General features: G+C 41.1%; 1 protein-coding gene across 2 annotated transcripts; it reads right to left on the bottom strand.

Moving 5' to 3' along the window:
* Positions 1 to 3,119: 3,119 nt before the first annotated feature.
* On the bottom strand, positions 3,120 to 16,331 carry TRMU (tRNA mitochondrial 2-thiouridylase). Of its 2 annotated transcripts, none has more exons than XM_030015373.1 (11): positions 16,200 to 16,331; positions 15,502 to 15,667; positions 13,120 to 13,226; positions 12,444 to 12,566; positions 10,476 to 10,648; positions 8,905 to 8,958; positions 8,291 to 8,357; positions 7,352 to 7,452; positions 6,116 to 6,260; positions 5,787 to 5,869; positions 3,120 to 4,904 (listed from the first exon to the last, which is right to left on the bottom strand). In XM_030015373.1, exons 1-11 carry the CDS (start codon positions 16,282 to 16,284, stop codon positions 4,758 to 4,760), a joined length of 1,251 nt encoding a protein of 416 aa, XP_029871233.1. In that variant the 5' UTR covers positions 16,285 to 16,331; the 3' UTR covers positions 3,120 to 4,757. The 2 variants fall into 2 exon arrangements, with proteins under 2 accessions (XP_029871233.1, XP_029871232.1); XM_030015372.1 differs by having other exon boundaries at positions 16,193 to 16,299.

The following is a 16,331-nucleotide window of genomic DNA, read 5'->3' as shown; positions in this document are numbered from 1 at the left end:
TTTTAAACATGCAAGCTTCATGTTGCTAGACATGTGCAACCTGTTGTAAAACGTCCCATGCAAGAAGCTATTTGTAATTTGAATTTCGCAAATGTCTACTAATTCCTAGCTCCCAGCAGTATGGTGAGATTCACTGGGAGCAACAGTAGCAATTACTTTATCATGTCAAAGGTCTTTTTTCATCATCACGGCAAGAGACTAAGCTGCACCAAAGCTGAGAAGAAGCCTCCATCCTTCTCAGACAATGAGTCTCTACTAACCAAACACTGTCCATACTCACCTCTTCCTCAGACGAGGTTTCTTCAGAACAATGAGGTTCAGCTCTGATGATAAAATCCAAGTCCCTGAGCCTCCAAAGTGAATTGAGAGCATTGCTAGAGAGGTCTTGACTGAAGAGCAGCACATTAGCTCATGAATTTTCTGCATTAGCCATCCTGGATTGCTGCTGTATTCGGTTTTGAAGATGTTTAAAGAGGGAAGTGGAGCATTTGTTAAAAAGCCTCCGTCCTACAGGAGCTGTAGCAGACGCTCGTTGTGCCCCATGCCAGCTACGCTACAAGCAGCAGTGGCTAAACTTTCCTGCTATGAGGCACTGGCTCAGCAGCTCTCAGCAAACCTGGGATCTCGTTGCCAGAACTCCTAAATTCACCGTAATGATGTTAAAAGCACTCATGACTTCTGCAGCGACTGTGCCTTAGCCAAGCAAGCACCCCGAGTCACCTGGGCTCAGGATGTGCCCAGCATAGTACCAGCAATCCAGCAGCAAAGCCTTCCCAGGGATAATGCACTGAGAGAATTTGTCCACAGAATGGGATTTACAAAATGCGAGCCCACCTGACAGAGGATTAAAAAAAAAAAAAAAAAAGCTGAGGAAGGGTGAAAAAAGTCCTTTTCTCTTCAAAGGTTAAGGAAATACATTCAGGCTTCAAGGAAACACATCCCCCTGCTTGAATGAGCCATCCCCTGGAGTTAGGTGCTTTCTCACCGTGCTCGTAGCCACCAACGCTTTACCCAGGCGGTAAAGCAGAGCTCAAACCAGCCAGCAGCTCCACCCATCACTGAAGTAATGCTCACACCCAGAAAACCACAAGTAACTACTAAGCCTGTAGGGCAGGATGAACATTTTCTTGCAAAAAAATAGCAAGTTTATCAAAATTATTGTGGGATGTTTTTGTTGTTCTGGCAAAGCCTATTCAAATTTACCAAGTAGGTTTTTTGCCTAGAAAACTTTTGTGGAGCAGGTTCAAGAGACTGTCTAAGAGCAAGTGAGTTTAAAACCAGGACAATGGGAACCTGTTGTACGGATCTTCAACCTGAGCTCCAAGCAGAGTTTAGTACCTCAGTGTCCCCAGGCTGATGTGATTTCAGGGGTTTTGGGCAGGCCCAGAAGCAGACATCGTAGGCAGCTCTGAGAACTTACCTTGTGGACACTTAAGTAAGTCCAGGGGTCACAGGTGGCTATACAATACCTAAATTTTGGAGTTTTAGAGCCAAAAGAACGTAGGCGTTTAAATCCTTGGAGGCACATAGGAAAGGAAACCCTGCCTGGTAGAAACATGAACGTTAAAGGGAGGTAAGGACTCATTATACAAGAGAAATGTTAACGCTTGGAAACTACTAGTGTCAAACAGAGCTTTAAGCTAAACAAAATTACCAGCCAGGGTGTCACTGGTTCTGCAGTCATTTACCAACGCTAAAGATCTGACTTTCATTTCCAGGTGGTGGCAACCACAACAGTATCTACTCAGCAACTTCAGGACTTTAAAAACCAGTAAGTCTCATTCTTTTGAAGAATGAGGAAATGTTAACAGTGACCTCACTCACTCAGACCAAGCTCCTGAGGGAGGGTGCAGCCCCCCAGGCCCGGCGGAGCTGGGCACCTTGCCTGCGGGAGGTGGGCACTGGTGGAGGGTCTGTGTCACCATGAGCCGCGGCAGGAGGCCAGCACCCTGGGCCACATCAGAGGTGATGGGGGAGAGATTAACTGGATCTTCCCTGAAACCCTGCGGCCTTGAGACCTCAAACCCACCACCGTACCGAAGGGGGGACAGGCAGTGTGACAGCAGCGGGACACTCCCGGCCACAGGGGACAGAAGCTCCAGCTGCTGACCCAACCTGGTGTCTAGGGCGGTTTGCTGCTCACCAGGCACCGCGATCCAGGATGGCGTGGGGAGACCCAGGCGTGGACCAGGTTGGCAAGCTAAGGCAGCAGGGTGATCCAGGCAGGAGGGACCTTTCTAGATGCCCCTCCGAAGTGCCCGTATGCTACACACGCAGCGTGGGGAACACGCAAGCGGAGTTAGAGGTCGCGTGGGTTGATCGCACTGGGATCACAAAGACACGGCGCGACAGGTCACACAGCCAAAGTGCTGCCATGGATGGGTGCAGGATCTTCACGAAGGATGGGCTGGGGGGGGGGGGGAGTCATCGTGGATGTGAGGGAGCAGCAGGACAGCACAGAGCTCTGGCTGGGGGTGGACAATAAGCCAGCTGAAAGCATGTGGGTTAGGATCAGCCAGGCAACCTACATGGGTGACACTGCTGTAGGTGTCTGCTACAGACTGTGTGATCAGGAAGACAGACAACTGGAAGAAGCCTCACGGTTGTAGGCCCTGGTCCTCATGGAGGACTTAAACCGCTGATACGTGCTGGAGGGACAACACTAAAAGGCACAAGCAGTCCAGGAGGTCTCTGGAGTGCTGATAACTTCCTGACACAGATATGGAAGAGCTGATGAGGGGGGATTGGAGCATCCGTCATACAATGAGAAGCTGAGAGAGCTGGGGCTGTTCAGCCTTGAGAAGAGAAGGCTCAGGGGGATCTTATCAGTACAGGTTGTGGAGTCTCCATCCTTGGAGATACTCAACATCTGACACCACCACCCCAAGCAACCTGCTCTAGTCACCCCTGCTTTGAGCAGTGGAGTTGGACTAGATGATCTCCAGACATCCTTGCCAACATCTGCAATTCTGTGAATTTTAAAAGAATTTTGAAAACACAGAAATGGCTATGTCCTTTTTCACGTCCTCACAGTCAAACCTACCTCTACCAGTACAGTATCAAACAACAAACATACCCGAGCATTGTGAGATGAAGTAATAATAAACACCACACTAATATAACACAAAACATTTGTGAAGATTTTAATTGGGATATTTACTGGAAAACTCAGATGAGGACAATGTGGAGTGTTAACTCCTCAGTAATTAATTCCACATTTTGCAACAAAAGCTTCAGGAAAGATAAGGAAAACATTAGGAAAACCATATAAAAGTCATGACCAGGACCTGTAACACAACTAACCTAACACAAATCACAGGAGTTGACGTGAAGCATGTATAGCCTTTACAGTTAACCTGCGCAAGGATAGACACTCTGAAGACAGACTTTTAAATTGAATTGATTTTGGCACCAGTGAAAAAGGATGGCTTTTTTCCCCTCTCAAGCAGATCTACTGTAATGTCAAACACATTGACAACACTCAACAAAAAGATTTTAACACTCTAGGTTTTTTCCATAGGGCTTCCTGAACTGTGTGTTTAACTTTGCCAGACTAGCAGGTAGACACTGAAGAGTGTCTTCTCCCCCTTTTACTTCCACACTTGGAAGAGACTACCTTTTATTTTTCTTACCAGAAGAAATGAAAGGAATTCTTAGAAGATACTAAGACAACAAAAAAGGATGTACATGTAATCCAAGTCTTCAGATCTGCTGAAAAGATCTATTCATGGTACAGCTTTCCTACCGCCCAAATTGGATGCAAATCTCTAGACTCCACACCCATCTGGAAAGCCCTGCTCCTGTACAGCTGTACTTTAAGAACAGTTACCTTCTATTACCATATTGAAGACAGGAATTTATTTTTGTTGACTTGCTGTAGCAAAGTTTCATTATAAGCTTAGGGTGTCCTCAATATGCACCCAATCATTATAAATGTAGATAATTTGGACAGGGGTATTCAGCTCTTCCTAATACCACTCCATTTTGACACATGGCAAGATCCAATTATTATTGGGTCTATATTAAGTTGGCTACATAATAAGGAAATGCATATGAATGTGCGTTTTTCTGAAGCCCAACGTTGCATTCTCTTCTCCAGGAGACAAACCAAACAGCTTCTGCCCTCAGCAGTTAACAAAAAATTAGTCAGTTCTGTGAAATAAATTAACAATCAAGACTGGTTTTACACCTCTAGATTTGTAATTCTGAATTATGTAAACATCTGAAGCCACTACTTAATACAGCTTAAGAATCCAAAGCATTTCTTATAAAACTATATAAAATGAAAAATAAATATCTGTTGCTTGGAGTTCATTCAAAATACTGAACTTAAATATCATTCATTCCGCTTCCAGAGTTCAAAGCACAAACATACATTTACTGTAAAATAACATATGGACTTTACCTAGGGACAGGTATCTTCAAGGAGAAAAAAAAGTATTTCACTTATGCGTACAAGATAGATTTATGATTTCAGACATGATTTTAATGTTAAAATTCTTGTACGCGTAACTATTACAGAACAACTTTAAGACATCCCTTGATACCTATTAACATAAATATCACCATCTAGTCCAGTAAAATTGTACCAAACTGGCTTTAGTTTTAAACCTGTTCACTGCTAACAGTCAAGAGCTGGGACTCGATGGTCAACTGACCTTCAGAACATACAGATCAACAAAAAATACGTTTATTATTGGGTTTATTATTCTCAGGCAGCAAATTCTCCAAAGTCCTTCAATATACAAACCCATGTGTTATGTTGCTGGTTCTATCTTGTCAATCTCTTCCTTCTTTGGACCCTCCTCTCGGTTTTTGCCCTGTTGCACGGTGTACACTGATGGGCCCATCCTTAAGATCTTCCCACTGCCCAAGCACTCGTCACCCTTGTAGAACACGGCAAACTAGGAGATAAACACAGGGAGTCTTTTCAGCAGCTGCAAACGGCACGGTGAGAAACTGCAGCCTTTGCTCAAGACCTGCTGGACAATGAGTGTATTCATTTATATTTGTTCTGACCAAATCTCAAAAAAAAAAACAAAACAAAACAAAAAAAAAAAGGAAAAAAACCTCTTAGGATCTGTTGGCTCACATGATTGTAAATATAAGCATGTTAGGGGAAATTCCACTGTGAACTTCAACTTCTCAGCTCAGATCACTTCTCTTAAGTGCATCTCTCTCTGTTACAAACAGCTCAGACAATTTGCCTTCTCATGTGTCCCATGGGCCCCCAAGTTTTGGAGAGGGAGAGGGAGGGTAGAACGTATGCTGGGAGAGGGCATACAGAAAATGTTGAAGAACCACTGGTTTTCAATGTGATGGAGTACCTTTTACATTAGCAGTGTTAAAAGGCATCCTTACACAGTCCCCTTTTCTCAGTACTGTTCTGGGACAATGAAATTCACTGGACACAGATCCTCACTAAAAAAATTTGAACATTAAAACCATATTAAGCAGCCAATTACCAAACTAATGCCTTGTTAAATCTACTTCAAGACAACAACAGATTCCATTTCTGCATATACAACTGATTACCAGAGATGTTTTCATGTATTTCTAAAACTTGTAAGCCAGTTTCTCAGGCCATATGGATAACAACAGACCATTTAGAACTAAAAGCAATCTCCTTCAAAACAGTTGATGAATAGTCAAAATAGAGCTAACTGCTCTCACATGCAAATAAATTAATTATTTTGCTCCAGCTAATAAGAACACTACCTTGTTTTATTAGCCAGATAAGCCAAAACACAAAAAAAAAGGAAAGAAACCCACTTCTAATAACTTACCTGCCCAGGTGTGATAGCTCTTGCTGGCTTCACTAGCGTCACCCACACACTCCCATCTTGGTTTAGAGTCAGCACACAAGGCACTAGAGCAGAAAATGACCAAACACCTGCTAGTTAATCCTTAAGTTCACATTAAAAAAGAAAAACCTTCATAACTAGGTTAAACACATATAAGTCAAGATACTACTACACAGAATTGTTTTATAAAGACACTACAGAAACAGAAAGGCAAGCCAAAACATTTCAACTCTTTCTGCAAAACTACACTGAACACACTACCACAGTTTCACAAATTGAGTAAAAAAAAAAACAAAACAAGGTTTGATTACCCAATGCCATCTGGTGCCGAAACCTGAAATGACATTCCATCATTTTATCTCTAATGAGCTCTACAGGAGGCTCCTCTGCTATCCAGTGCACTCGGTTTGTCCGCAATAGATCTCTGTACAGAGCAGGGTGATCTGTTGATGGTGCCTTAAAATACAATGTTTATTTAATGCTAATGTTTTTGCCAGAGAGTGTATAACTTGTGAAGTAAAGCATGAAATATAGAAGCATCAAGCCATATCAAAATGAAGGCAAAATGAGTAAGAAAGCAAGCATTCATTAGCACTTAATCAGCTTCCAGGTGAAAGCCTTTAATGAAAAAAATAGGCTAAAGCAAGCCTGAATTATTTGTCAGTCTTCTAAATCTCAATCACGTCACTTCTTGTATTCTTTTTTCTCCAATCACATTTCTGCCTTCTTCAGGGTGAGTTCAGATGTCTACTGCCCTCCTTATCCTACTTCAAGGTGCTACCTCCCTCTTCACCAATGTCTCAACTCAACACTTCCCCAACAAAGGCGTTGCACACACAGAACCTTACTGTAGGGCATTAAAAAAAAAAAAATAAAAAAAATTTCTTAGTTGTCCTGCCTGTTTCCTCTCAACTGTCTTTTGATTATGATTTTTTCCCCCCAGGCACATCAACAAGTAGCAGAACACCGCATTATAATCACATCAGTATCAAATAAGAATAACAACTGCATGAACAGCCAGAAACATTAACAATGCTAGCAAGCTGCAAAGCTCCCAGTCATCTCACATGACTAGTCATTAAGACACTAATGAAAGACACTAATGATTTCACAGTATTACATATATTCTGCCTCAGTTTTCAAAATGATAAAACTATATTACTGGCTACTACTCCTTTCACTAGAAAAAGAAAGTAGCAACACACAGTAAAACAAAATAACACACATTTTATATACTGTGCCATAATAACTACAATAAAAACCTCATGTTTTAGAGTAGAAAATGAGAGCTCAGTAGATTGGCTGATTCTTTTCAGTATTTGTCCTTTGTTTGGAAAAGTTCTATGCCAAAATCTAAACCAATTTTTTACTCAAGAAAAGCCAGTTTGGACAAGATGTTTCAAATCTGCTGATGCTGCACTAGTTGGTTCTTGTTTCCCCCAAGAGGAAAGCCAAAAATTCTGCCTAGGTTAGAAACACATTCCGTACAGCGGGAGTCACAAAATGCCTGCATTAGTCATTTGCAATACCAGTGTTAATTAACTCACCACAAAGACATCTCCAGTGCTGACATCTTTGTCTACAACGAACCAAGCATCCTTCAGGCCTGCTAGTCTAGCCCTCTGGCCTATTGTGTAGAGGAACCAACCTAAAGAAACATGAAAATGTAATTCTGCTAGCAACCTTTAACCTTTTACTTTCAGAAAAATACATTAAAATCACTTCCCTAAAACTCTACCACTAAACAAAGAATAACGAACCAACTAAACAAAGAATAACAAACCAAGTTGCCTTAGAGAAGCCTGCCAATTACAAACTAAACTAACATCTACTTGGAAGTTTTCACCTGTACCTGAAGCACATGTTTCAAACTAATCCATTTCAATTGTGGTATTCTTAGGGTTTATAAAAGACAACCATTTCTTTATTTTAGCTTTGATTTGTGGTTTTGCTACCACTCAGTCTTACCAGCTTCCCTTACTTTTATGTAGTAGTAGAACATCCTACTTCCACACATTATTTGCGAGAGGAACTAAGTTCTGGCAGCTAGAACTGAAGAAAGAGCAAAGGAAGGACGCACAGAAGGAAAGGAAAAGGTAAGCTGCCCGTGTTTGGCAATGTCCTACTGTGCATCACTGAGGTGCATGGTGTATTTTTTCTGCAAAGTTTAGATACTAAAGAATCTGGAACTTAAGCACAATAATTGTGAAAAAACTACACGAACAATCATCTCAGTATTAAATTAACAATCACTTAGTATCAATAATAATTATAATTTATTTTCTTGCAACATGGAACAAATAAGAAAGAATCACTTGTAGTTCAAGGCTCTACTACTGTATAAAGCAAGTTTTCCATGATTATTAGAGTTATCAAACTGGGAAAAACCTGTAGACGAGTTTGGAATTCCACAAAATTTGTCCCTCCAAATATAAGCAGTATTGTTCCATTTATCTAAAAGCAGTTAAGGTGGGTTAGCCAATTACCTTTGTGTGTTCCCATCACCTTCTTATCTTCAACGGAAACAAAGTTACCTGGTTGAGGTTCTAAATACTACCAAATAAGAAGAGATTGTTTAAGTCAGAAGATGGCCCAAAAAACCTCCCAGCATATTTCAGGTTCTCTCACTACATTCTCGTGAAGCTGGAAAATAGCTTTTCAACAGGCAAACTCTGCCCAAGCAGTTTACTGCCTCTTCCATGATGCTGCTTTAGAGAGAAAAGTAGGAAGGGGCAGTCCCTATTACCAGTAATTCTGGGCTCCACTCCCCCATCCTCACTTATGCCAGGGGACAGCAGGATTCAGCCAGTTGCCTCTCTCACATCCCAAGCACTTGTCAGAGCCTGGAAGGTATAGGAGTGTGAGTTCACACATTCCTTTTGCTACAGAACGTGACTGCTTGCTGGTAGAGGGGCAAGCTACTTCCTACAGGCGGTTGGCATTAGCTTCTGGGTAGGCTTGGGACTGTAAGGGGAAATGGGACAATTGCAACTTAGTGTGGGCCACAAGCTGTCAGAGATTTTTCCATAGACAGTGTTACAAATTACTACTGAAAATCAGAACAGAACATAAAGATTGTCATAGATTTAATGTTGCTCACCTCAAGAAGGAAATTTTCAAAGTTTCTTTCACCAATGAAACAGACTCCCATACTCTGAAAAGAAAGCATGCTACTGAATCCATAAAAGCAGAGAAACACATTTGAAATAATCATAGAATCATAGAATGGTTTGGGTTGGAAGGGACCTTAAAGATCATCTAGTTCCAACCCCCTGCCATGGGCAGGGACACCTTCCACTGGACCAGGTTGATCAAATCCCCATCCAACCTGGCCTTGAACACTTCCAGGGATGGGGCATCCACAGCTTCTCTGGGCAACCTGTTCCAGTGCCTCACCACTCGCACAGTAAAGAGCTTCTTCCTTACATTTAATCTAACTCTACCCTCTTTCAGTTTAAAGCCATTACCCCTTGTCCTATCACTACAGGCCCTTGTAAAAAGTCCCTCTCCTGCTTTCTTGTAGGCCCCCTTAGGTACTGGAAGGCTGCTGTAAGGCCTCCCCAGAGCCTTCTCTTCTCCAGGCTGAACAACCCCAACTCTCTCAGCCTGTCCTCACAGGAGAGGTGCTCCAGCCCTCTGATCATCTTTGTGGCCCTCCTCCGGACTCGCTCCAACAGGTCCATGTCCTTCTTACGTTGGGAGTCCCAGAGCTGAATGCAGTACTCAATGTCTATTAATAATCTATTAATAATGTCTATTAATAATCTGTCCAGGATGCATTTTTCTTCCCTATGTATCCCAAACTACGCTAGACATCTCATAAAATAAGCAAAATCATAACACCTGCTCCAACATATGTAAACTAATTCTATACAGCATCAGCAAAAGCCATAAGTACAGAAGAGAAATAATAGGAAATAGAACACATGTTCAATAAATACATTAATCTTGGTGACTACATTGTATGTATATTAAAAACAGAAGTCTCTTTCAGATTAAAGTACAAAACTAACACAAATTATATACTAATGGTATGTCTCTTGAAAACAAACCCTCCATAAACAAATAGGATTTCCTTTTCCTTTCAGTTACTGCCTACATTCTTCAAACAATCATTTAAACAACCATTTATGGTAGATGAATATAAACATTAAAAGTGATCAAGATAGCATCAGCAATACAATTGCTGCCTGCATCTTTTTTTTTTAGGATCAACCCATGAAGTGTTATTTCTCAGCCAGGAAAACAGAACTTTTTTCTTTTAAAAAGTAACTGTAGAAAAACAGTATGATCCAATTTCTATAAAGACATATTGAAAAACAATTATAGTGAGGAAGCCTTTATAACCTACGGAAAATAAAGACCAAAGGCTTCTCACCCACTGTAGTAAAGAATGCTTTCCTTAAGGCTCACAGTATCCTACCACACTGACCTTTGCCTTAGTTCTTCTGAGATACAACAGTAGACAAATTATCTGCAAGCTAAAATACACAACTAACCACAAGCTCATAAAGTACTTTTAAGCAAGCAGACAGCTATAAAACTGCTTCCCAACCTATTCTATTACAGTGCTCGGAAACAGCTGAGCTGTCAGAGATTAGAGTTCAAAAAGTTCAGGAAAGTCCATTTTAGAGAGAAATACAAATCCAAAGAGTTTAAGTGTTACCATGCCTCTTTTTTCTTTAGCACATGATGAAGGCCATGTTCTGCTGCTATCTTCTTTACGAAGTTTTTTGTTAAATCCCCTAATGGGAAAATGGTTTTCCTCAAAGCATCCTGTGAGATCTGACTGAGAAAGAAGGTCTGGTCCTTAAAGAGGTCAGCCCCTTGAAGGAGTTTCACAGCTGCAAAGTGCAGAAGACATAAAGCATTTCAGCATAACCCCCTCTAATAGTTCAACTTCCTTTAGTATTTTGTTTGAAAATTAACATTTAGTTTTATTATTTCCAAACACATGTTAAAACCAGCATTTTTCAGGCTTTTCCAAATGTAATTGAAAATGTTTGGGTATTTTCTCACCACTAAAAAGATCTAAAAGGATTCTGATTTTCTACAACACAGAATCTTACAAAGTCTTGCATTGCCTCATCTATTACAATACTGCAAGTCACCGGCAAGAACATCAACAACATGAAAGATAAAAACAGCTTTCACATTTCATGTGAAAGAGAGAATGAACAGTCAAATATCTTAGAGTATACTTTTCTTAAAAAAAAACCATTCAGTTTTACCATGAAATGACACTACTAGAAATCAATGATTTGAACAATCAGTAGAGTTATTCCCAATACTCAGGAGAGAAGAGTTTGAATTTATTCTTTAAAATAGATTAAGTCTCCTGATTGCCCAGATGAAATAAAAATGGTATAGTTTTTCAGTCATGTTCTGTCCACTCTCTTTAAGAGCTAATAGCTTTGATGTGGTACAAACTCTGCTGATCTGCTTCTTGAATCAAAGGAACAGGCCAGTAGTTCAGTCAAAACTAGTAATACAAAATCCCAATAACGGGGCAGGAAGCCTGCTTAAAACATCACAAAATACTACAACTTTCCAGAAATTATATTAAAATAAAGTAACAAATAAACCCCTTTGAGTCCAGAACAAACAAATGAAAACCAGGAAGCTGTAACACAAAAACATCACCTTGGCAGCTTTGCATAGTGGTAGTTTGCAAGTCCCCTTTCCCTTCAGGTATACTGCATTTCTCATTATACATCAGAGCTTCATCTGAGTTACTTTACTGCATTACAGCCCACTGCAGAGCTATTTGGGAAATTTCTACATTGCCATCCAAGCTGTGATAGTGCCATGCAGAGACATACCCAAAACAGCATTAATCAAGCTGGCTCTGGTACTGATAACAAGAGAACCACTGTGGTGCAGAGATCAACCACTGGCACACTATTTAAGTGAAGAGCAAAACCAGCACTGCTGCTACTCATACCTTTGCTGACCTGAGAATTGTAGCCTTAAAAACTTTTCAATGGCTGTGTACACACAACCTTGATCTGCCTGGGAAAACCAGGCTTCTATAGGAGAACAGAGAAATAAGGCAGAATAGTTGAATTACTGAATGAAAACCTGATTTTTTTCCAGTAAAAATAATATACAGTCCAACTACTGTATTAAAGTAAGTTACTAATTTCAAAATTTCAAAGCCTTAATTCTAAAATTCCACTTAAGCATATCCCCATGATGAGGTCTATCAATACTATAAACCAAATAGCCAAAGAATACATTCCCTAAAATAGAAGAAACATATAAAGAAATTTTTACATAAATCATGGAAATACTAGATAAAGATTTCTTGAAATACTTCTGCAGGGTATAGAAGATAGCCCTGTCTCTTTAATCCACATTACGGCTCCTCCAGAATATTGATTACTCCTGAAATGCTTATTCTTACCGCTGGACCTGGATTAGAACTTTTAAAACAGAAAATGTAATACCTGACTAGTCAGGGTAATTTTCAGTAATGTAAATCCCCTGTTTTGCCCAATCAATCTTCTACAAAGGCTGGAGTTTAAATGGTAGTCATTGCGTGTAAGGTAACGAACTTCTCTGATTCTGTAACACCGAATATAATTTAAATTTCTCTTTCACATCCAGGGTGAAATATGCAATGAAGAAACCACTTACTATTTCTAACTTCAAAACGGTTTCTGAAAAGCCTTTGTGGTCTTTTGATATGCTTCTGTTGAAACACTTCCTCATCCTCTAGTGAGGTCCTAGCATAATGCCCAGTAGCAATTGCATCTGCTCCTATCAAGAAAAAAAAACAAAACACAAAGGCACATACATGAAATTCACAGTTTTAAACAACAATATAAACATCTAGGAAAAAAGCAGGACGCAATGAAGGAAGAAAACCTATGGAAGTCTTATACTGATGATAATCATACTCCTGCTACATAAATAATGTATACTTTCCATTGGCATGCCAGAACTTGTGCTTTTGTCCTTTAAGGACCACATACAAATCCAAAACCTAATACTCAGGTCAATATATGTCCCCGAACTAAATGTGCTCCTACATAGCAGCAACCTAATCTAGTGGAAGATAACCCTCCCCATAGCAGGGGGGTTAGAACTAGATGACCTTTAAAGGTCCCTTCCAAACCAAACCATTCTATGATTCTATACGTAAAAGCAAACTTAAAAATAAATACTTTGCAAATACTGAAATAATGCCACAGAGATATGTGCATTAGGCATGCATATGAATTCATGTTTTTCCCCACCTTTTCAAGAGTTTGTATCCTTTAAGTATTTCCACAGCACACACGCTGCACTGACACACTTGAAAATGCCTTACCAAGGTTATCCATAGCATAATGAAGAAAGTAGTTGAATTTGATGTGTTTGTTACACACAATATCAGGATTAGGAGTCCTTCCCAATTCATACTCTTTTAAGAGGTCACTGTAAAATAAAGATTCAAATGTGTATATAGACAATATTAACACTACATAATACTATCCAAGACTGGTCGATCTGTTTAAACATGAGAACTTGAGATTCAGTCATACTAGGCATTTTATGTAAGAAATAAAATACCCATTAGATTTTAACCTGTAAAAAACAAAGCTTGGAAGATTTTCTCCAAAGTGCACTGAGGACATGGTCAAATGATCACTCACAACCTTGTAACCATATTTTATTAAATTAATATTCCCTCAGGGGAGACATGACTACCCACTGAGCACCCCCTACTCATCTCTTATGAAATACTTACTTTCAGAACTAAAGAACACTAGTTCATTTTTCAAAGTGACAGTGCAGTGGAGCACACACCAGGAGTTAACTGTGTCTCAGCTGAAAGGACAATAACTTAATCTACAATAACACCACCACAAGCAGTCATGGGGCTTAATTTTATAGGGATGTTTTCCTGTCTTTTTCTTTCTCCTTCAAGAAATCCAAGCAGTTTCTCAAAGTCATGCTGTACTTTTACACTGTTGCATAATTAAAGCACTTAGCATTATTTGCTTTAAAACACTGAAATAATAACTAATGAAATTAAACTAGCATACAGTGATGCACTGAGATATCAAAAGGCCTGATCCCTGCCTTATTTTGCTTATCCTCAGTAGTCACTCAAGTCAAGAGGAACTGAAGACATGGACTGGAAAAGGATCCCGAACTGTACTTAAAAGAATACCAGCACCCCCAGTACCAGGTTTTACTCTTCACCATCTGAAACAGAATCAATTGCTTCTTCCTTACCATGCTGTACTTTACTTTCATAAATAGAAAATAAAGCAACACATCTTTTATTTTGTCCAACTACTTTTTAACAGTTCTGAATTTAACAATTTATACTAATAATTAAATCACCTGGGTCTACCCAGAGCTGCTTCCCTCTCGCTGGCTCAGCACTGTACTCCGATGATAACACACTACTCCTTTGTAAATACTGCAAAAGCACGCTGGAAGTTTTATAAAAAATTCAGTGTAAAGCCAGGCTCACGTCAGTTCACTAAAGCACAGAACTGCAGAAAAGGCAATGAAGGATGCCTACTGAATCTCTCTGATGTAAAAATGCAAAACAGACTTTGCACAGATTATGGGTAAGACAAGACCTGGGATAGTCCTCTTGATAAAAGGTGGGTTTTGATGAATGACCCTTTAAAGAGAGACTCCAGAGGAGGAGTAAATTCAAGCTCAGTGATGACAGTAAAGAAAAAAAGATTCTGAAACAAGCAAATATACTTGCAACAGATTGTCTGGGAACACTGTACTAATAAACGAGGAGAAGCAGAAGAAAAGCTGATCTTCTACAATCTTTGATTCACTGTCATCTACAGACTCCTTCCACCTCCAAGAGTTTTGGTAACATTTATTCATTCTCTCACACTGAGAGGAAAAAATGGAGTGAACTTTCCCGGAACACGGCTGTTTTCTCCACTGACTGTACAAAAGTTTTCTGCTCAACCTGATGTCATTTCAGCATGACGTAGAAGTACCACAACTAGGTTATTCCTCAGTTTCTTCTAAGACAAGGTAACAACAGCACTACTTAGAGGGAGAAGATGAAGATCAGGGAACGACTTTTACGTACTTATGCTGAGTAAGTAACAGAGAAATTATGTTGTTATACCAATACTTTCCCTCTCCACCTGCCTCCCAAGAAAAGCTCTCAGCTTTTCTATGCAGAACTTTCTTCCCTTTAAGTGGAACAAAGTCACATAAAATATGGACACCCTCTTTAGAGAACAGTTTCAAATTTGTTAGAAGTTTAAAGAAGCAAGGCTAGTTCATGATCACTTTGTGGTAAACTGGATTCAGCACATATTAATTTAATGTAAAATGCACTGCGCAAATTACACAAACTGACAGTAATAGCACCCCACTAAATATTTTTTCTCACGCTGCAATAAGGTTGGGACAGTATGTGGGAAGCAGAAGAAATGAGCTGCAACAAAGCAACTGCTACACACTTATAATCTAGGGAGAAAGCTCCTATTAATTTCAAAAATAACAAGCATATTAAAACCAACACATACATTCTGATCTTAACTGTCAATGAGAGAAAAAATAATTCCTCCCATATTTAAGAGGCTTCAGCACTTTCTCTTTGTACTGACAATACTGCAATAAGTCACCTTTGCCCATTATCTGTCCGTTCTCGCTTTTCACAGCAACATAGTACTATACTACTATACTGAAAGGCCATCTATTTTAAACGTGTTTCTACCTGAATACTTCATTCCAGTATTCTTTCACGTAGGAAACCTGGTGAAAAGGAATATCGAGCTTCTGACAAACCCGGTAAGCATCTTCGCAATCTCTGTCAATGGAGCAAGCTCCTTGTTCATCCAGAGGGTCCCAGTTCTTCATAAAGACACCCGTCACCTGGTAGCCTACGAAATGAAGGTAAGAATGACTTGTAAAGTCAAACTCCTACAGCCTCGACCCAGAACCTGTGTTTTTCAAGACTTGTGTGGGTAACCGCTTCTTTCAGAAGATGTGAGCAGTCCTGTGCTAAGCAAGCATCCTGTGAAGTTTTATAGTACAGTTCGTGTATGACTTTGTTTTTTTGCTTTAGCCAACATAAACCCAACCTCTTCCAGCAACCTAACACGGCGATATTTCATAACCCCGAGTTCCTCCCACCCCCTGCCCGCCTGCCGCCCGACGAGGTGCCCGGCTCCCCGCGGGGCCGGCCCGGGCCCTGCCCGAGGTGGGGCTGCTCCACCGGCCGCAGGAGGCGGCTGAGCGCGGGGAGGCGCCGGCCGAACTGGGCCGGGCCGGGCCGGGCTGGGCGAGAGGGCAGGCGTGAGGGGAGGGCAGGCGTGAGGGGAGGGCAGGCGTGAGGGGAGGGCAGGCGTGAGGGGAGGGCAGGCGCGGCGCCCGCGGAGGACAGACCCCGGCCCCGCCGCCCTCACCCCCCACCTCGGCGGCGCAGCAGCAGGGCGGCCACGGCGCTGTCCACCCCGCCGGAGACGGCGCAGGCCACCCGGCGCCCCGCCGCCAGCATGGCCCCCGCCCCGCCGCTTCCGCCCGCCCGCCCCTCTTTTCCGGCGG

This window comes from Aquila chrysaetos, chromosome 5 (assembly GCF_900496995.4).
Source record: "Aquila chrysaetos chrysaetos chromosome 5, bAquChr1.4, whole genome shotgun sequence".
NCBI classification, from domain to species: Eukaryota; Metazoa; Chordata; class Aves; order Accipitriformes; family Accipitridae; genus Aquila; species Aquila chrysaetos.
The sequence above is the reverse complement of the archived record's forward strand: the minus strand, read 5'-3'. Positions and strand labels throughout refer to the sequence as shown.